Source organism: Acomys russatus, chromosome 8 (assembly GCF_903995435.1).
Source record: "Acomys russatus chromosome 8, mAcoRus1.1, whole genome shotgun sequence".
In the NCBI taxonomy this organism is placed as follows: Eukaryota; Metazoa; Chordata; class Mammalia; order Rodentia; family Muridae; genus Acomys; species Acomys russatus.
In genome coordinates, this window is record NC_067144.1 from 27,607,902 (window position 1) to 27,630,206 (window position 22,305).

Sequence of the window (22,305 nt, forward strand, 5' to 3'; positions counted from 1 at the left end):
CGATGGTTAAGAATTTACCAGGATCCTATTCATAATAATGTTTTGTGAGTGAATTGAAGCAATGCACTCATTCATTTGTTCATCCCACAATTATTAAGACCATACCCTTCAGTACATTAAAATGCTTCTCTAAAAGGAAAAGGCAAAACCAAAAAACTTTACATACAACCACCGTGATGCAATGAGGACGCCGTTGAGAGACGCGAGTAGCCCTGCAACAAAAGGCTCTCTACTCTCAAGACTAACAACCAACTTTTCCCATTTGTCAGATAAGGAAGAAAACAGACGACAAGACTAGTTGAACCCCCAAAACTTGATTGAAGGCCTGGGGATTTAAACTTTGTGAGCTCTTTTTAACTGTCGACGGCCCTTGGAGATGGGAGGAGGATGGGATGGCAAGAGGAATACCAAGTTAAAATCACTACAAGGGAGCCAAACTCACTGGACTCTGGGGCTGAGACATCTGGGCATTTCGGTGGACCAAATTCAAGCACTTAATACTTGGGTTCCCTAGGTCGCTCAGCTGGGAGGCGGCTCGCCAGAGACTCGGAAAACCGTTTCCTTGGCAACAACTTTCCGAATTACGCCAAAGAGTATGGAGGGAAGGAAAGGGAGGAATTAATTATCGCAATCGGAGCGGGTTCAGACACCCATGCAGAAGAAACCGCCGGCGAAGCCACCTCTCGGGACCCTGCCCCTCGAGGCCGCTTACCTGGCCGGCAGTCAGAGCGCCCTCCATCGCGGCACCTGGTCTCGGAACCGCGCATGCGCGTCCCGCGAGACCCCTGCCGAGAGAGGGAATGGCCAGGCGCGTGCCCGACGCGCGCTCCCGATCCGGCCCTCGGAATCCCACCTCCAGAGCAGCCCGAGCGCTGTGCGTCCTCTGGCGGCAATTAAGGACTATTGCCTGTGGCGAAGTCTTGAGAGGCAGGAGTTGCTATTTCTTTGATGGGAATTTCAGTTTGGGAAGAGGATGGTGTTCTGGGGGGATGGTTGTTCACCAGTATGAATGTACTCAGTGTCACTGAACTGTACGCTTAAAAACTAATAAAACAGGCAGGGCACGACAGCACGTGTCCACAAAACAAGCAGTAGGGAGGCAGGACTTGGAGACCAGCCTGGGCCACACTGAAGTTGAAGACCAGATTGAGCAACAGGGAGACCTTGTTTCACAAGAAAATAAGAAAGAAAACAAACAAACAAACAAAAACCTTAAAAAGTCTCTGGTAAATGTTTATGTTTCTTTTATACTTATAAAATCCACTAAGCAAACTTTAATAAGTACTAGAACAACCAGAACTAGATGGAATGGGCCCTGTGGGGGAGGCCCAGCCCCATGTCCAGTGTTGCCATATTATATTAAAAATACCAGGGGCCAGAGGTCCTGAGTTCAATTCCCAGCAACCACACGGTGGCTCACAACCCTCTATAATGTGACCTAATGTCCTCTTCTGGCATGCAGATGTACATGCAGGCAAATAGTGCACTGTATACATAATAGTAAATATTTAAAGAGCTGGAGAGATGGCTCAGAGATTAAGAGCACTGACTGTTCTTCCAGAGGTCCTGAGTTCAATTTCCAGCAACTACATGGTGTCTCTCAACCATCTATAATGTGATCTGGTGCCCTCTTCTGGATGCAGGCAGAGTATTGCACACACAATAAATCTTAAAAAAATTAAATAAACAAAATAAAATAAATAAAAATACCAGGGGCTTGGAGAGGTGTTTCCGTAGTTCAGAACGCTCACTGTGCCTACTGCTCTAGCAGAGGACCAGAGTTCATGTCCCAGAACCTTCATCAGGCAACTCACAGACACCTGTAACTCAAGCTCCATGGGATCCTCCGGCTTCCACTAGTAGTGCCCTCAAGTGCCCAACCTTGCATTCTCTCTCTCTCTCTTTCTCTCTCTCTCTCTCTCTCTCTCTCTCTCTCTCTCTCTCTCTCTCTCTCTCTCTCTCTCTCTCTCTCACACACACACACACACACACACACACACACACACACACACCTTAAAAATTAACGTTTATGGAAAAGATAATGGAAAGTGTTGGGGTGAAGAGCTTTAACATCTAATTGGGCCTGAAGAATGAGTGGTGATAGAGGCGATAGATTGGAAAGGAAAGGTGCTTAGCACTGGGATTGTGAACAAGTTTCAGTTATAATGCTGCGTGTAAGAGCAGGTGACTGGGTAGAGGGGTGATTTAAATGGCTGGGGTGCTGTAGGAAAAGCCCCGGCTTGGAATAGAAAGTTTCATCTTAGCTGTTGAAACAAGTATTATTGAAAGAGAAAGATAGCAGCAAAGAGAGAGGAGACAACAAGCAAGAACCAGAGTTCTCCATTACGAAAAGAAACCTCAGTCAGGCACAGAGGCGCATGCCAGCAAATCATAGCCCTACAGAGGCGAAGGCAGCAAGATTGGGAGGTCAAGGCCAGCTTCAACTGGACCTTGCTGCACAATGAGTTTCGGGTCAGTCTCAGAACCAGCACCTGCCAAAAAAGGAAAAGAAATGAAAGAAAGAGAAAAAGAAAAAAGAGGAACATAAACTGTGAGCTGGTAGGTGGTTGTAATAGGAGAAGCGGGCATAGGTACAGGTTTCAGTGATACATTTCAAAGCTGGAGTTTTAAGAAAGAATGAAGGAGAGAAAGAAAACTGCCCTTTCCCTGGCTTATTTGGGCAACTATCACTGCATGACCCTTCACCCAGAACCTCAGTATCTGAAAACAAGAAGAGTCATCCACTATCTCTTGTGGTTTCCGTGGGTCAGAGATATGGAAACAGAAGAGGTAGAAAGTTCTAGCTCCATCATGAGCCCGCCTGGCTGAGCCTGGAGGACCCACTTCCAAGGGGTCTCACTTACAGGGCTGAGAGCCTGGTACTGGCCATTGGTCTGGGGCCTCGGTTCCTCACTGCTAGGGCTTCTCCACAGGGCAGCCTGAGTCCTCATGGTGTGGCTGGGGCCTTCCTTGAGAATGTGCAATCCAAGAGGCCAAGATGAAAGCTACAATGCTTCCTATGACCTAACCATAGAAGCTGTGCGCTTTTCACACTGCATTCTACTGGGGTGGATGTGCTTTGTGTCATAACAGGATAGTACTGGACATGAACAAAACTACTTCTCAACATGTGGGTCGTAACCCCTTTGGTGGCTAAGCGACCCTTTTAAAGACCCTTAGCCCACATATTGCTTGTAAGACATTGATTAACAAAGTCTTATTACGGTTTGAATACATTTTGTAAAAAGAAAGTAGCCAGAACTTACTCATAACCTGATAGCAAGGAGCCAAGAAAGAAAACAGGTTTAGGAGAAGTTGGGTAGAAAGAGAGGAACAGTTCCTGCGGTAGAGGCATGGGAGCCATGGGATAGAAATTAGAATGCTAAAACAAGATAAGGTGAAGCTGAGGTTAGTATTTGAGTAAAAAGCAAAGGGGGCAGGAAGCAAGCCAGTAGAGTCCCTAGGTCGCTTGCTCCAGGTGCCTCGATTCGTATTTCCTTAAACTGTGAATTATTTAAATGCACTCTGAGCCAGCTTCTAAAATGAGATGCCTTATGCTATCTAATGCTACCCTATGGCATCTGGCACTAAATAAACAGGTACATCTGACTTGACCTGTCATTTTGTTCAGCCTTCCCTGATCCTATTGTCTCAAAGGTGTCTATGAATCTTTTAAGAACATACTGCCATTACAAAAATAGCTACTGTTTTCCAATAAACTATCAATGCTATAGTTACAGAGCTCACTAAGTGGGCTGAAACACTTTTTTTCTAATTCGTATTTATTCTTTGAAGTGTTTACACTTGTAAAATGTACCTTGATCATATCCACCCCTCCCTCCCGCTTCCAACCTCCACCAGGGAGCCCCTCCCTCTGCCCATCACATCTCCCTTCATGTCCTGAGTCCAATCAGGGCAGCCTATGTTCACATGGGGCATGTAGAACTGGCCAGTGGCCATGTTCCTAGAGAAAAGTGACTTTCCCTCCCCCAGCTGCCAATAGCTCCTGTACTCAAGGCTCTTCCTAGAAAGGAGGCATTTTCAGAAACTCCATGATCTAGTTCACGGGCCTTAACGTGTCCTGGGAGCACTAGTTCATGAAACTAAAGACCACTGACAACTTAGCAGCTATCATGTGTGGGTAAATACTAGTTCTGCCTAGGGAAGATGAGATAGAAATTGTGTTGACAGCGTAGGGAGATGGCTCTGTGGGTAAGGCGCTTGTACAAGCTTGAGGACCCGAATCCTCCTAGGAAGACAGATGCAGCAATGCCTATCGACCTTTGTTGACCTATGCACATCTGTCTGCTAGCCTGGGATTTGAGGACCTTAAAGAACGAGGCTGCCTACAGCCTAATGCTTTGAATAGCTTTCAGTGTGCTTTTATACATGAACGTAACAAAGAAAGCAATGATCCAAGGAAGGTTGTTTGAATTCAAAGAGACATGAAAATAAACAACAGTAAGCACATACTAAATATTGACAGAGCAGCCCTTTTCCAGAACTTTCTAAGGACAGACCAATTTAAACACACTATCCTGGCACACACTATACACTGCATCTGGAAAAGCAAGAAAGCAAAGCAGAAAGACAATACCCAGATTCAGGGAACATTGAAGACAGCAGTCAGCATATCCTGTCACCAGATTGGGTTCTATAGCTATGTTCCCACATCTGACAAGAATAAACATGTCTTATACATTGAATACAAATGTTTGTCACAGGAGACATGAAGTCACTCCCAAGAACATTCCACGGAACAAAACGTAAAGTAAAGGCCCTCTGCCTTTTTCCCCGGAGCCTCTCTCTCAGTTCCCGGAGGCATCGTTCACCATGCCTCATACTTTTGACCGAGTTCTGACATCCCCCGCTTTTTTTTTATTTGTTTAAGTAGGAATATCTGGGGTGGTGAATAAATGCTGAGTCTGCTCGGGCGTTCATTTTTGTTTGGAGCCATCGACATCCTAAGAGAAGCACGAAGAGACGCATGATGTGGGCAGAGCAAGATGCAAGAGCACCTCGCACGACACTCCGCCCCAGGAACGAGGGCCAGGCCTTGGAAGGCATCAGCAGGGCCTTGTGCTATTTCTTGTCCCAAAATTCCAGGCAAGCGTAGAGATCAACTGGAAGGTACTGGAAGGTTTCATCCCATTGGGCGGCAATATCAATCAACAAATCCCCGTGCACATCTTGTAAATGATATTTGATCAGGGTCCAGTTGTAAAGGCTCTGTTTAAATGGAGCAGGGCTTCTACAATGGCTAGTAATGTGTTGTCATAAAGGCAGCTATGTTTGCTGTAAAGTGAGAAGAGAACATTTATACCAACAAGGCTCTTACCTCAGATCTCTAATTGGTGCATTCAACAATAAGCACGACATAGAAAACAGCATCTACCTGTGATGTAGACTCTAGAGCAGAAGAAAGGCATTGAATGAAAGAAAGAAAGAAAGAAAGAAAGAAAGAAAGAAAGAAAGAAAAAGGATTGAATCTTCACTTCAGTCAACCAAAAGCTGCCCCTGAAGAAGTTTTATGTGAAATACGACAAATCTGGATGACAACAAGGGAGCTGAAGCAATGCTTCCGTGGGTAAGGAGCAATGGCTGCTCTTCTAGAAAACCTGGGTTCAAATCCCAGCACCCACATGGTGGCTCACATTCATCTGTATCTTCAGGCCCTCTTATGGCCTCTGCAGACCCTGCGCTCACATTGTGCACAGATATGAGCAAAATGCCCATAAACACACACACATTTAAGCTGAAAGGGAAATTTTACATGAACACAATTGGTAAGTGTCCGGATGGGGAAATAATTCACTCCTTTTTTTGGAGGGATGCTGGAGATTAAGACTAGAGCTCAGAGGTACTGTCTGTTCTTCCAAGGGTCCTGAGTTCAATTCCCAGCAACCACATGATGGCTCACAACCATCTGCAATGAGATCTGGTACCCTCTTCTGTGGGCAGAATACTGTATAAATAATAAATAATAAATAAAAATTAAAATAAAAACAAGACAAAACTAGAGCATCGTGGTCCTTCTTTTCTTTTTGTAGGGTGCTGGCTGCTTGCTGTAGAAAAGGGTGAGTTCATGAAACATGGGAAAGTGGTGCTGGTCCTCACTGGATGCTACTCCAGACCCAAAGCTGGCATTTGTGAAGACCACCCTTACAGCCATGCCCTGGTGACTGGAGTTGACCGCTATGCTGGAAAGTGACAGGCAAGAAGAAATTTGCCGAGAGATCAAAAATCAAGTTTTTTGTGAAAGTTTATAGCTACAACCATTTCATGTTCATAAGGCACTCTGTGGGTATCCCCGCAGACAAAATGTTGTCAACAAGGACGTCTTTAGAGACCCAAATCTGAGACTCAAGGCCAGGCTGGAGGCCAAGGTCAAGTTTGAGGATATAAGACAGGGAAGAACAAATGGTTTTTCCAGAAGCTTCGCTTTTAGGTATATTTTTGTTTCCAACATTAAAAATTAAGACTAGAGCATTGTGCTTGCTAAGGGAGCCACATGCCGCAGCCCCAAAGCCTGCACCATTGTCATATCCTTGGAAGGCCTTCTTTTGGTGAGCACATCTCAGAATAACATGTGATTTTGACCACAGACATCATGACTAGACAATCCTATAGTTATTTCTACCCAGCAAAAATATCTATAGAAGACAGAACAGCCTCGGACAGAGGCTTCATCAGAGATGCTCATAAAATGACATCATGAAGATATCTGTTCAAGTGACAAGAATAAGAAAAGCAGGAGCGAAGACACCCATGTGGATGCACCCAGAGTTTAGCCTCAGCCTGATCCCACAGGAGCTCTGGGCATGAAGGCCACCATAGAGTGTGTCATCCTGTGGCATGACGATTGGATAGTATCCTGGAGGGACTGAAGGCACCTCTTCACTGCCCAGTGTGGCAGTTCCCATGGGCCAAGGGCCCATTTCAGTGTTCTGAGCCTCCAGCAGTCACCTTCCAACTGGCCCTATGACAGGGCGGGGCCAGTTCTCCAATGGAGACTACTACAGATCATATTTGTGAGGGTTTTTTTTCCTTTTGGCCTAACTCTTCATCATTTACTTGGGTTTATATTTTGACTCAAGACCATTTTTAATAGTATTCATTAATATGTTAAAATAAAACATTTCTAATATTTAAACGCCTGTCTATTTTGGTATCTTGGGCTACTGTTATTTAAAATACTTTTCACAGCAAAATTAAAAGGTTAACTATTTTCCCTAAAAGTAACCAAATGTCTTCGATGTAAGTACAGTACGTAGGCGCTTTATTTAAAGGGCTTTTCTGTAAAGTGTGCATGGAAGCAAAATCTGTTCAGGGTGTACTAGCTTGGGGACATGACAGTCACTTGTCCCCACCTGTTTCTTCTTCTTTATGAAATGTCACCATTAGTTATCATGAAGCTTTTTAATTTGTACTGATTTTAAGCAACTTGATCTTTTTTTTTTTTTTCCCTGAGACAAGGCTTCTCTGTGTAGCCTTGGCTGTCCTGGACTCACTTGTAGACCAGGCTGGCCTCGAACTCACAGCGATCCGCCTGCCTCTGCCTCCCAAGTGCTGGAATTAAAGGCATGCTCCACCAGGCCTGGCTCAGCAACTTGATCTTAACATGCCTTAGTGAGGTTCTGCAGAGTGTCCAGCCTGTCTGGCTACCAGTGAACTTCTTGGTCTGAGGGTTTTTTAAAAAATCATTATCAGATTTTTATAGTTACTTCTTCGTGTAGTGTTCTTTCTTTCCTCTCACCACAGATGTGTGTGTTTGACCAGTTTAGTTATCCCAGAGGCCCCGGAGCTGTGTTCAGGGTCCTACCATCACTCCATGCCTGCTTTGAGTTGAGACGAGTTTTCACCTTGTAGGACAGACTGACCAGGAACGTTCCATGCAGTAGCACGGCAGGGATGGTGGGTGGCCCTCTGATATCCATTCGCCCCTTCACTCTATGATTTTATTGCACATCGAATGGAACTCTTGAACATGCTACTCAATGACTGCAGTGTGTGTGTTTGTATGGGTACATGCGCATGTGTGTGCACATATGCATGCATGTCTCTCTTGGTGTGTGTGTGTGTGTGTGTGTGTTAGTATGTTTATGTTTGTGTGTATGTGTGTGTCTCTGTGTATGTTGGTTTGTGTATTTGTTCATTTGTGTGTGAATGTGTGTGTCTGTGTGATTGTGTGTATGTGTCTGTCTCTATGTCCACTTACTTGTCTGTCTGTGTGTATGTGTGTGTATGTGTGTGTGTGTGTGTGTGTGTGTGTGTGTGTGTGTGTGTGTAAAGGGTAGAACCCAGGTCCTCTCACATGGTGAACAGGAATCCTCAGAATGAGCTAAATCTCCAACTTTTCAACACCTGAGTTGTTAAATATCTATGGAATTTGGTGGTTCTTATTTTCAGACAGACTTACCATGCAGCACAGGCTAGTCTTGAACTTGTGATACTCCTTTCTCAGCCTCCAGAGTATAGAGATTACTGATACGTGCCACCACATTCAGCATGATTGTTTTTCACTTTATTATCAAGAAATAAAATTGATAATTTAGGTACATGTTTTATAAATAAAAGATAACATTTAGCTCAAATTTAAGAAAGTATCATGAAATATGTAATTCAATATGTAAATGTGTGGGTATTTCTAGAAAGAAAATATATTTATGGGGGCTGGAGAGCTGGTTCAGTAGTAAAGAGTGCTTACCAGTCTTGGAAAGACCCCTGACTTGGTTCCTAGCACCTATATCAGGTGACCCACAAGTGCCTAACTCCAGTTTCAGGGGATCTGAGGGTCTCTTCTGACCTCTATGGGCATCTGCATACATGTGGTTCCCATAAATTTATGCAAATATACACTAATTAGCTAATTAATTAGTTAAAAAGCATAATAAGATGTTTCTGTGTATAGTTAGAGTTATTGTGATGCTAACACCTCATGCAAAAGTGTGGACATATTGAAAAGCAACTGAAAAAAATGAACAAAGGAAACAGTGAAGGATACACTTTCCCAAAATGGTGAACAAATCTTGAATAATTTTCGCCAAGAAATAAAATATAAATATTACTCATTGCGCATATTATTTACACTCCTGCAATTTTTAGCATCCATTAACAACTGTGCCCCAAAATACTGCCTGTTTAGATAGAATAGTGGGCTTCATTGTAGATGCAGAAAATTATAAACATGTGTTTGGATTATGACATCGTCTCAAAGGACAGAGCGACTCTTCATTCCCTCACATGTCAAAATGCCTGATGTCTCTGATCGTCACCACTAAATATCATCACCGGCAAAGAGATCCTCATGACACACGCAGATCTCACTGTTTATTTCCAGAAATGACCCCATGGGGAAAACCTGATCTTTAACCTTGGTATGTGTGTATGTGGAATTAAGGCTGTATTTTTGTCTTAGGGTTTCTGTTGCTATGAAGAGGCATCATGGCCACAGAAACTCTTATAAAGGAGAACATCCAATTGGGGCTGGTTTATACTTTAGAGATTTAGTCCATTTTCATCATCGTAGGAAGCATGGCAGCATCCCAGGCAGACATAGGGCTGGTAGCAGAGATTTATACATCTGAATTGGCAGGCCGCAGGAAGAGAGAGGCACTGGCCCTGGCTAGAGTATTTGAAACCTCCAAGCCCACCCCCAATGACACACTTGTTCCAACAAGGCCACACTCAATAGTGTCACTCTCTGGTGACCAAGCACTCAAACACGTGAGTCTATGGGGGCCATTTTTATTTATACTACCACAATTTTCTAATGTGCTTTGGAGGATGGTATGACATTATCACTAAGCAGTGGTCAGTGTATGTTAGTAGAAGTAGAGTTGGGCTTTGGAAGAGTTACTGACACTAGCCAGCAGGTGGGTTCTTTTTCTCCACCAGTTAAAGAATTCAAAGACAGGAAAACACATCAGCAAGAATTGAAAAAGTTCGGTGACAAGCACTACAGACTTCTTGGATAGAGAAGGAATACCGGAGCTGAGTAGTGCTGACTGGGGTGTAGGGTGTGGGGTTATCAGGGTTCATGTGTCCCCCAGTGACTCCCCTTACTCTCTTATTGGACCTAAGGTGTTCATGGGCCCCTTTGCAGTGAGGAGTGAGTCTTTTGATTCTGGCCATGAACCCCAAAAGCGTGGACTGATAGGGTGGGTTCTGCCACCACTCAGAGAGGAGCCCTACTCTCCCTTTTGGTGTTAACCAAGAAAGAGAAACGTAAGACAAAGAAAGGCGTGTGGAGACTGATGTCCCTCGACCCTTTCTTTCCCTGGCTCCCCCGGACTCATAACCCATCCATCCACCCACCCGCAACCTCCCCTCTACATTTTTAAAGAAGAAATGTGCATGCCTATGAAAGAATTTGGGGGAAACTACAGGAAGAGGGAGCTATCTGGCTTTGCCTTGCCTATCACTTAAAAACGTGATTACAGTGGCTTGGGATTTCTGGCCTTCCCCTGGAGGAGGTTATCTGAGAGATGCCCTCTCCTCGCACCTGGAGGGAAAGAACACATTTATCTCTTGAGGACAAATAGTCACAGAGAAGGGTCTGAGAAGATTGCAGAGCCTCCTCTCACAGAAAGGAGTGTCAGGGATGCGGTACAGATGGCTTGTGCACACAGCACAGGCAATTGCTCTCTTTTATCTGTCCCTTCCGTCTTATTGTCTTAGTTACATTTCTACTGCTGTGATAAGACACCATGAGCAAGGAAACTTATGAATGAAAATGTCTGCTGGGGCTCGTGGATGCCAAGGGTTAGAGTCCCTGGGCATCATGGGAAGGGCACAGCGTCAGGCAGGCACAGCACAGGAGCAGAGGCTGAGAGCTCACATCCTGGTCCTAAGGGATGAGGTAGAGAGAGAGAGAACCTGGAACAACGTGGACATTTGAAGCCTCAAAGCTGCTTCTAGTTACACATCTGCTCCAATGAGGCCATCTCCTTAATCCTTCCCAAGCAGTTCTACCTATGGGGGACATGGTATTCCCTTTAATGTGTGATGAGGCTTCAGTCTGACTTGAACGACCTATGCAGCTGAGCACAACCTTGAGTCATTCCTTCTGCCTCTACCTCCCAAATGCTGGCATTACAGACCCGTGACATAGTGCCCTGTGACAGGCCATTTCATACATGTAATAGGCTGTTACTGACTTATAAATTATTTTGAAGAGCTCAACTAGATTGCTACTGAATCTGGAGTGAGTATGACTTAATTCAGGTCATGTGGTTCATGCAGAATTGTCTTTGGGGAGTATAAGGTCTCTTTTTTTTTTTTTTTAACTTTTATTGAATGTCTATGATTTACATGTCATGTATCAAAATCCCTCTCCTCCCACCAGTAAAATAAAGCAAACAAACAAAAAATTTTGTCACAGAAGCTGTAGTGTATCACACAGTATAGCCTTTTGTCCACATATGTTTATTTTCAAATGCTCATTGCTACGAGTCATGGGTCTGGTTGGAGGCCTACACTATCATTACCGGATCCTCACTGGGACTGCTGTTGGATATCCTGCTGTTGCTGTGTGTCCAGGAGCTTCTTAATCTTTGAATTTGCAGGTCTGGCCCCTTCATGTGTCCCAGCAGGTCATACATGGGGCAGACGACACGGGAGCAGAAGAGCAGGCCCTGCCCTGAGGACAAGGGAGTGGGTGAGCTGGTCCTGCCATGATAACACAGGAGTGAGAGAGCAGGCCGTGCCTTGAGGACAAGAGAGCGGGCCCTGATCCAGGGCTCGGAGTGAACCTCACCCCAACATCTACCCCAAGTATAAGGTATCCTAAAAGGCAAAACAGCGGCAGCAGGGCCAGGGGTGCATTTGCTGTTGTATGAGTTACTACCTAAGGACCTCTACCTCGATGATGGGGATTTGTTCAATTATAACTTAAAACTCCCCTGAGCATCACAATAGAGGATTGTGTGACTGAATGCTCAAAGCTGACTCAGTAACAGTTTAATAAAAGTATTAATGACCTAAGCTGCTCCTACAAGAAAGAAATGGATCTGAAACAATGTCTGTTTATTTTTGCTCTATTTTTAAAAAATTTAATCGCTTTGACTAGCAATCACACAATTCAAAGGTCAAGAAAAATATCCTCAGTTATGAAGTACTCTCAGTTAGGGTAACTACTGTTGCAAAGAAACACTGTGGCCAGAAAGCGAGTTTTGGGTAGCAAAGGGGTTATTGGGATTCTGCTTTCACACTGTGGTTCATCGCTGAAGGAAGCAAGGGCAGGGACTCAGACAGGATAGGAAGCTGGAAGCAGGAGCTGGCGCAGAGGCTGAGATGGGGTGCTGGTTGCTGGCTTGCTCCCCATGGCCTGCTCAGCCTGTTCTCTTATAGAACTCAGAACCATCAGCCCAGGGATGGCCCCACCCACACTGGGCTGGGCTTCTTTGATCACTACTTAAGAAGATGCCTGGGTCTTATGGAGGCATTTAAAATAATATTTTTATGTATGTGTGCATGCACACACAGTTCCTATAGATGCCAGAAGAGTGCTCTGGATTCCTGGAGCTAGAGCCACAGGCAGGTGTAAGGTGCTGGACCTGGGTGCTTAGAACCAACTTCTGGTCCTCTTCCAGAGCAGCAGGCACTCTTAACTGTTGAGACGTTTCTCCAGCCCCACATTGAAAGCATTTGAAAATGAGTTTCTACAAATCAGATCAGTATTTACCTGACAGTCTTACGTATATATTCAGTGCGCTCTTCCATCTCAACTGATGCTAAAATACTTGATATGGCTTTTAGCCCAACGACTATTTTTGAACTTTTTGTTTATAGACTTCTTTCACTACTCTGGGTCACTCGTTTTATGATTTTTGCTATCTGGGAACTAAGAGATAAGGACATACAGACCTGGCCAGGTAAGGATGAGTCTCAGCTCTGGCCACATTTATCCCAGAGCTTCCACTGAACGTGGCCCCATGTAAGGCGAGTGCTATGTGCAGAGATTTCTCTTCTCACTCTGCTTTCGCTCCCTTTCCTTTCTGAATTGTTGATTCCTATTGAGCAACCTGTACCCCAATTTCCATTTTAGTGTTTGGTTCCAAAGAAACAGCCTGCAGTGCAATGCGTGCGGGAATGCAGCACTAAATCACTTCTTAAGGGACTGTGACAAAGGGGGTCCATAACGACTTTAAAATAAAGTGCACGATTTGAAAATAAAGGCTGTGAGCATGGTTTTATGTGATTGAAGGCAATTTGGAGCTTTTACACGAGGTGTCCCAAAACTCTTAGTGCAATTTTAAGTCATCAAGTAAATGCTAAATGTACTAGTTATTTGGGAGTCATAAAAATATAAAAGCTATTCAGATGATGGTTAAAATCTGAACTAAAAAACCATCATGACAGAGTAAAGAAAAAGGAAATTTAAATCCCGGACAAATTTTTAAAATGGGATTAAATTGTACTCCTTGTAATTATATTCATGAACTAAGTCTTCAGAATTGTATCGTTTTGATTCCTTTTAAAATCTCCTGCTTCTGGAGACAGGCAGGGAAGAGGAACTGCTAGCCCATTAAGTGTAGTCCCGAAACAATCATGGAATCATTTGAAATCCATAGGTATAAAAATACTGTTCAACTTTCATGATTTAGGGAAACTCTGTTCCATTGCCAGACTACTTTAGTCTGAGCCAACACTTGTGACTCAGCACAGAACTGTGGAGTGCTCATGCCAACAAATGTCAAGATAAACGGCAAAATTGTACAATACTGAGACCGTGATGAAACTATCGAACGTTTGAGAGCATGTTTATTTCAATTTGCATCTCTCGTGTTACTCTTTATGGCTAAGTATTGAAGCTAAGCATCTTCCCCAGACTTGCCCCACTGTAAGAATTACCTGGGAGGTTTGTAAGCATTGATTCTCCTACTCCTTCTGGACTTGAAAGACCCCAAGTTAGCACAGGGTAGGGCCTAGACATCAGCATTACTAACACAATCTCTTATCTTTGGACTCTTATCTTTGGACAAGTGGGAAAACATTTAATTACAATATATAACTATTTGATACCTAAGCCCTGTTTTTAATCATTTGTTGCTACTGTGAAGGCTGAAAGACATACGCATAAGGGCCTGAACACATATTTGTATGCAGCTGCTTATACCATTGAAGACAAGACAATTTAGCGTTCTAGGACTGTGTGGGCTGGCTAACTTCTTCACTCTGTTCCAAGAACAGACACATTCTCAAACCCTCAATAGTTCCTGACAAAACAAACTACTGGTTGCAAACAATGACAACCAAAACAAAATAAACAAATGAAAAATGGAGAGAGCTCCTAAACTGAGAAGTTGAGGGGTCTAAAGGGCACTTGATGATAGAGCACTTGCCTAATAAGCCAAGGCACTGAGTTTGATCTCCAACAAATACATAAATAAATTAAATCTAATAAAATAAAATTTTACTTCTGGTAGAAAAGAGCAAGCTAGGGCTGGAGAGTTGGCTCAGAGGTTAAGAGCGCTAGCTGCTCTTCCAAAGGTTCTGAGTTCAACTCCCAGCAACCACAACATGGTGGCTCACCACCATCTATAATGTGATCTGATGCCCTCTTCTGGAGTGCAGGCGTACATGCAGGCAAAAACACTGTATACATAATAAATACATCTTTTTGTTGTTGTTGTTGTTGTTTTTGTTTTTTGAGACAGGGTTTCTTTATGATATCTTAGCCGTCCTAGACTCGCTTTGTAGATCAGGCTGGCCTCGAACTCACAGCAATCCGCCTACCTCTGCCTCTCAAGTGCTTGGATTTTAGATGTGTGCCACGACGCCAGGCTTTAAATAAATCTTTTTTAAAAAAGTGATTTAAAAAAAGAGCACGTTAAAAAGCCAAACAAAAATAAAATTATTTTATTAGGTAAACATTAATAGTGTTTTAAAATTGTTATTGTCGTTACTTTTAGTGTGTGTGTTTGTGTGTGTGCGTGCCACATTGAGTGTATGAGGTCAGAGCACAGCTTAAAGAGTCAGCTCTCCGTTCTCTTTCTAACTTTATGTGGGCTTTGTGGGTCAAACTCAGATTGTCAAAACTTTTTAACCTTCAGCCCCAGACTCTGACGCTAAGGCTGCAGCCTGTGGACTGAGTCGCCAGACTCTAGGCAAAGCAAGTGTCCGATAAGGCAGCCATTTTTGGACTACTCAGCGCATGTTGTATGAACCAATCCAAAAACCCCTCTTTACATATATTGCGCCCCTAAGGAACCCTGAGTAACACACAGGTTGACAGATGCCTGTAGGAGTAAAGCATACTTCTTGATGTGTCTGTGCAGCCATTTCCAGAGATGGTTAGTGTATATCAACTAGGAGGGAAAGGCCAACCCTAAATGTAGTTGGCATTATCGAACAGGTCTGGGTCTTGGTGGAACAAAGGCAGGAGGAAGAGGCCAGCTAGCGCAAACAAACCCCTCTCTTCCTGAATGTCTGTTGCTGTTGCTGCCATCACTCATGGGTGCCAGGCTCCAGCGGCTGCAGCCTTCCCACATGAACTCTTGGGGTTTCAGCAGTCCCTCTTGTGCTGAGACTTCCGGCTTCTTGGGCTGAGTCCCTACTGGGCACTGACTACTGAGCATGTAGATAGCCACTGTTGGGCTGTGCAGTTCCAACCACGCAAGCCAATCTAGTAACTCCCAAATGTATACATCTAGATAACATACTGCGGAGCTACAATGGATGGTGGTAAATTGCTAGAGTAGGATCTAAAATCATTTGCACTGCAAAACTACATGACTCAGCTGAAACTGACAAAAATTAAAATGAGCGGGGTCTCCGGCGATTAGGATAGCGAGTCCCACTTCCTTGTGTGGTGCAGCGTTATGCGTGGGCCTGCTGGCTAGCAATGACCCACTGGCCCAGATCTCAGAACACAAGCCATATGCAAGAGCTGTGGACAGGGACGCACCCCCGCCAGGGGGGTGGTGCCAGGGTCCTTGACAACTTTATTCCCCGGAAGACCTTGGGCCAGTGGATTGCTGAAAACCAGGACTGCTTAGACCCAAAGGTCAAAGACACCTTTAATGGCAAGCTGCCTTTCCTCTTCAAACGTTCTCAGTGGAAACAGGCCTGTCTGTCTAGGCACACCCTAACAAGGAGCTGGCAGGAAAGCTGCACCTCCAGGATCCACAACATTATCCTGATGCCAACCACAAGTCAGAAACAGCCATTGTCCTCACCCCCTTCCAGGGCCAGTGGAGGAGACTGTGACCTTTCTGAAGAAGGTGCCGGAGTTCCAGTCCCTGCTTGGAGAGGATGGCACAGCGTGAACAGTGATCCTGGGGCCATGGCCTCTGCCTTGAGGAACTGCTTTTCCCACCTGATGAAGAGTGAGAAGGTGGTGGTGGTGGAGCTGCTCAATGGATCTCCCAGCAAGTGTCTGCCGGAAACAGCATGGAGGACATTTGTGGGATGCTCTTGCTACAGCTGTGCCAGCAGTACCCAGGTGATATCGGATGTTTTGCCACCTACTTCCTGAACCTGCTCACTGTGAAGTCTGGGGAAAGCGTGTTTCTGGAGGCCAATGTGCCCCAGGCCTGCCTGAAGAGAGACGTGTGTGTGGCATGCACAGCATGTTCAACAACACTGTATGTGCTGGCCTGACACCCAAGTTCCTTGATTGTTATGTCAACCCTGTGTGAAATGCTCAACTACACACCTAACCCCAGCAGGGACAGGCTTTTTACCCCCAAACGGAGTCAAGATGGCCCGTTTCTCTATGACCCTCCTGTGCCAGACTTCACTGTTATGAAGATGGAAGTCCTTGGCTCCGTCCCTGAATACAAGGCCTTGGCACTAGACTCTGCCAGCATCCTTCTGATAGTCCAAGGAACATGACAGCCACCACACGCACAGTCCAAGCCTACTCCCTTTGCAGCGTGGTGGAATGCTCTTCATTGGGGCCATGAGAGTGTCTCACTGAAACTTACGGTGCCCAAGGATCCGCTGCTGTTCTGGGCCTGCTGTGTGCTGTGGAGACCAGTTTCTAGGCTCTCTGCCTGTCACCTATATCCTGGCCAGTTCCACCCTTCAGGTCCAGCCCAATCCCCATCCCTGCTGTGTCCCTGCTGTGTACTCTTGCGGTGCATGCTGGAACAGAAGTAGTGAGTTTGGAGTAGTGACTCCAGGGCATGCCCAGGCTGAACCATCTTCAGGACGAGGGGTCTGTGTGAAGTCTGAGGCCTACCACTTCACTGTACCCTCTCAACACTCCTTGGAACCTCTGAGGCAGGCATGTCCATTCAGGAGGCAACAACTCTGCCCCAGCTAAGGTGTCAGGCTAACAAAATGTGTATCACCCAGCCTTAGTTCAGCATCCGAGTGACAGGCAAGGTAATATCACTCTCTCAGCTGCAGAGAAGGGAAGGGGTAGGCCAGTGGACTAATGATGCTTGTTCCCTCTAGCTCTGTCCAAGTAATTAAAGATCGCTTTAAAGGGGGAAAAATTAAAATGAGCACCAAAGATTACCTCTAATTTTGAAAAATAACTCACTTATAATGGGGAGAGATCCCACACGCTGTACTTCCTACCCACCGTGCGCCGTGACCATGGGGTGAGATCCTGCACACTATACTCCCTACCCACTGTGCGCCGTGACAGTGGAGTGAGATCCTGCACACTATACTCCCTACCCACTGTGTGCTGTGACAGTGGGGTGAGGTCCTGCACACTATACTCCCTACCCACTGTGCGCCGTGACAGTGGAGTGAGATCCTGCACACTATACTCCCTACCCACTGTGTGCTGTGACAGTGGGGTGAGGTCCTGTTGGAAGACCTTGGTATGTAAGGTCATAGCCCATCACATTCTGAAGGAAGGATCCCCAGATTTGGCACACTGTACTTGTCAAACCCTGTGCGCAGTGATTGTAGGATGCTGGGCAAACTTGTGAATGGCACATTCCAATTTCAAGTAGTTCACAAAGTAAAATATTCAAAAGGACATATTGTAACATTAGTCAAAATATAAGGTGGAATGTTTTCAGCAGATTTTGTCCCTCCTTCCCCCTCCAAGGGAAAAAAAAAAAGAGGCAAAGTTAATTTAAATCCACTTTTTTATTTTTCACAGATTTTAATAATTATACATTACTCTTAACATAAAGATAGTGAAATCTTAAGGATAAGGAGGCAATTTATATAACCTCTTCTATTCATTGTTCAGGATGGAAGTTTCCAAAGGGTGTAAGTGTGAGAGTTAACACTGGAAAAATACATATGAAACTTGTTTAACTGGCTGCACTTAGGACCAGGCACAGCACAATAAATAGAGAACTGCATAATCTTTTAAAAAGACTGCTGTATTTAACATATCCTTCCTAAAGAAACACTATGACGAACACTCTGAAACTCTACAGTGCGGGTTAGGGAAGGTTACAGTGAAAAATCTGAGCATCTTTTCTCTAGCCTCTTCACACTCACACACCCACATTCTTAAAAGCAGGAAGAACGCACATCTCAACTCCAGGACAACAAAAAACAAACTTGGTCAGGTAGTTTCTTTGGATCGTTCATTCTGATCATAAGCCTAGTTTGCTGGTAGGTGTAAGTAGAAGGGTTTTGAAATCTTTTCATTTCCACTAGCCAGGGCCTCTGGATACGAAGCCACACTGGAAGCAAACTGATTCAGCAGCACCATTAATCCACATCTCAACTAGTCACTGCATAATCCAGATCAGTCAGTATTGTTACTAGTTTTTAAACTGTTCCATGGAAGATTACCCTTCCTGAATAGCAGTCCACTGTGTAAAGACATGCACTAGCAAGAAATCACATGTTACTTCTGAACTGCATACTGACTATGTCTACTCAAAAGACCAAAAGAAATGTATCACCTAATAATTTAAATAACATACCAAGGCTTAAAATAAATACCTTATGTTCTTACACCTGTGTACTTGAGAGTGTTAGGCATGTTCCAATATCCCTTCCCCTCCTGAAGAGGAAGCACGGTGCCAGCTCTATCAGCCAGAGAGAGTGAAAAGGGAGCTCGCCCTCCAAGCTCTCAGAAACGGGTCTTAGTATGCAAACATGGAAATTATTATTTAAGCATACTGAGACGGTGAGACAAAATTGATCTTTTCTTCTATGACCCAGTTTTTGTTAGTAGTCAAATGAAAGAGTAACTTTCATCTCTGTCAACAGAATGGAAGTTGTCATGCTGCTATGACCAGATACTTTAAGAAGCTCTGAGCCAGTGAATAAGAAAACACACAGAAGCAATAGTTTCCTGTAATTGGTAAACTCGCTGCTTTCAGAATTTCAACAAACAAACACATGACACATGTACCTTGTGAAAACAATGCCACTCTGGCCCCAAAATTTCTACAGTATAGCTGGTTCTTACAGGGCAAAGGCCTGTGAGCACTACTGTGTTTCTTTGTGGCATTCTAGTTTAATCCCCACCCCACTGCTGCTCTGAGAAGCTCCCAGCTTAGCCCTGAGGAAAAGAATGGCTATGATGTGGATCACATTTTCAATGATTTTTAAAATTGTACTTAAAAAAAAAGGGGGGGGGATTTCCTAGTAATCGAGTATATAAAAGTCCTTGATATTGATTTTTTTCTTAGTGAAATAAAATATGCTTTAACAAGACGTTAACTGAAGTTTGACCACCTGGCTCTTTTTTTTTTTTTTCTCACATTTTTAGAGGGAACTGATTTGTCTATTATGCTCGGCCTTGCAAATGCCTGTTATAACAACAAAATAGTTCCCAAGTGCCCCATAAGCAGTCCTGATTGAAATTGGGGATGCTATGAATAATTGGAACATTAATCTTTTATGTCTTTAAATGGAAATATTTCCTGCAAAAATAGTTACTCAACAAAACACTAAGCTGCAAGTGGTCTAACCACAAATGCAGAGTCCCTTCCTGAGTACCTACCCACAGGTACAGAGATCTGGCTTTCCATTCCCAGTAGAGTTTATGCAGTAGTCCTGTTTACAGTGGAATGGTGACAAGGGGAGGGCAGTCACCTTACGTGCAGGCTTACAGTAGCGTGGCCATCATGTATCCTGTGCACTACACTCAGCACTTCAGACAGAGGCCGGGGAGCCCTTCAAACACTGGAACGAGGGAATGTTTGTTTTATATGACCTACCAAAGAAACAGCAAAACAAATGATAACACACAGATGCACTCGTCTCAAAGCTGCACAATATGGAAGCAAAGGGTTTGAGATGAGAAATTCAGGAAAATATACACATGAGCTTGCTGAGGAAGAGGAGGAAGTCACAGTTCTAGTCTTCAAGGCTACGGAATGCATTCTGCATATCTTCCAGAAGTTGCGCATAATCGGCCTTGATCTTTGCCTCACCATCTTTCACTGGATCCTGAAAAAGAAAATAATACCCGTTTACCTATGCAGAATAATTTTCAAGATGTGTGGTAAGTTACTTGTCACTATGGAGCACCAGTTAAGTGAGGTACAACTGGTAAATCACAGGCAAAAGTCAAAACTATCCCATTTTCTTTTACAGTAGAAATGTGCAGATGGACTAAAAACAAAATCAAAATTTCATTTTAAAAATTTGTCTGCTACTGACACTCAATGATCAAACCTCAGCTAGCGCGACTCTTGTAGCATCAAGCTGTGTGTATACAACAACTGGAAGTTAGCATTACACTCAGATGAAGAGGTGGAATGCGGACAGACAACAAGCTAATATAGCTCATTTAACTGAAGCCAGGCCATCGCGTTTAGCAGCAAGTGCCACTACCCACTAAGCCCCCGTGTGGTCTCCTGGTTTGTACTTCTGTTTCCGTAGTACAAATATGCCCAGAGCATCGTTTTCAGTGGTGATTATTATATATACCTGTACATCATGACTTAAAAATAACGAAAAGTAATCCAATTTATCAAACAGTTTAAGAACACTCATCTATGTAAGTTTCTACTGGTAAGTGCACTTAACTGGCTAACCTTTGTAAGAGTATGGATGCTAGATGAGGGAACAGGCACCTTAGTAAAGTAACCACTGCCCAGCCAGGAGTTCACTCTAAGGTGCCTAGTAGGTAGGACAGAGAGAAAACACTTTAGGATTTATTTTAGATATGACATATCATGATCTTTTTTAAAAACACATGCATGCCTGAGTGCATACCTATATATTATTTGTGTGCAAGAGACCTTGAGGGTCAGAAAAGGTGCCAGATCCTTGCAATTTCAGGAGTTGTAATCCACCACATGGGTGCTGGGAATTGAACCCAGGTCCTCTGCCAGAGCAGTAAGTGCTCTTAACTGCTGAGCCATCTCAGTCCCACAGACATGACATACACAATCTTTACCACTGGAATTCCTGAGTGAACATAACTTGGAAGACTATTTTGGTCTTATAGAACCTAAGCACTGTAAAATGAAAAGTGCAAATTTCAGGGGTTTGGCGATGGCTCAGTGGTAAACTTGCTGCTGTTCTGGGGGACAAGCTCAGTCCCCAGCACCCACACTGTGCACATGCACCAACTCCACGTAATCCAACACACACTTCTGGCCTTCTTGGTATCCACACACACGTGCCACACATATGTACAACGGATGCACATATACACAAAAACAAAATGAGAATAAATCTTAAACAGAGAAGGAAAATGCAAATTTCATCTTGAGGTTTAGAACTCAAATAGGAGAGGAAGGAAGGAAAAATGATGGAGGGAAGAAGAAAAGCTGGTTTCTCACTAACAAAAGCTAGAGTAGAAAGAAAGTATACCTTAAATTTCATAGAGGAAAGTTTATAGAGAATTTCCCCCATGTGCTCCCGGATAATGGACCATGTGATTTTATTGTCACTTTGGGCAGTAGTCTCAACAGCTCTACGGGCCATATCATAAAATGAGATCATGTTGGACAGCATCCCCACTGTCTTATAGAATGGGCAGAACCTGGGGAAAATGAACAACAGGAAAATTAGCAAAAACAACCTACAAAGCAAGTTCACACTTTACACAGGAAACGGTAGTTAGGAATGACTAGTCATTAGTTCCTGTGTCTATTTACTGGATGGTGCATAGGGTCAGCCAGTGTGGATGGTGTAGATGAATAGGATTATGCATGTTACTGAAATGAGAATGTTTACTTTTCTGCTTAATAAATTATTAAACAGAAAACAATGACACACTATTGTCTGCTCTAATGACTTGTGAGCAGCCTGTTTGGTACAAGCAATTAAATATGTAACTCAAGTGGTAAAACAACCGAGTTATAAAAACTCCCTTGTGATTGGAGGTAAGTTTTAATGAATAATAGGAAAGCTCAAGTTATCCTGTTCTCCCCACACTGCCCCAGCACTCCCCCATCTCTCCCTCCCTTA

At 44.0% G+C, this 22,305-nt stretch overlaps 1 protein-coding gene and 1 pseudogene across 3 annotated transcripts in view; one reads left to right on the plus strand and one right to left on the minus strand.

The window, feature by feature from the left end:
* Nucleotides 1-181: 181 nt before the first annotated feature.
* LOC127193278 (mannose-6-phosphate isomerase-like) lies at nt 182-17,106 on the plus strand (annotated as a pseudogene).
* Nucleotides 17,107-19,965: 2,859 nt separating this feature from the next.
* Nucleotides 19,966-22,305, minus strand: part of Atp6v1a (ATPase H+ transporting V1 subunit A) — a 54,775-nt gene continuing 52,435 nt past the window's right edge. For all 3 annotated transcript variants that reach the window (XM_051149969.1, XM_051149970.1, XM_051149971.1), the window contains exons 14-15: nt 21,706-21,877; nt 19,966-20,331 (exon numbers count right to left, since the gene is read on the minus strand). In XM_051149969.1, coding sequence (XP_051005926.1) covers nt 20,239-20,331; nt 21,706-21,877 — 265 coding nt within the window. In that variant the 3' untranslated portion in view covers nt 19,966-20,238. The remainder of the gene's footprint in view (nt 20,332-21,705; nt 21,878-22,305) is intronic.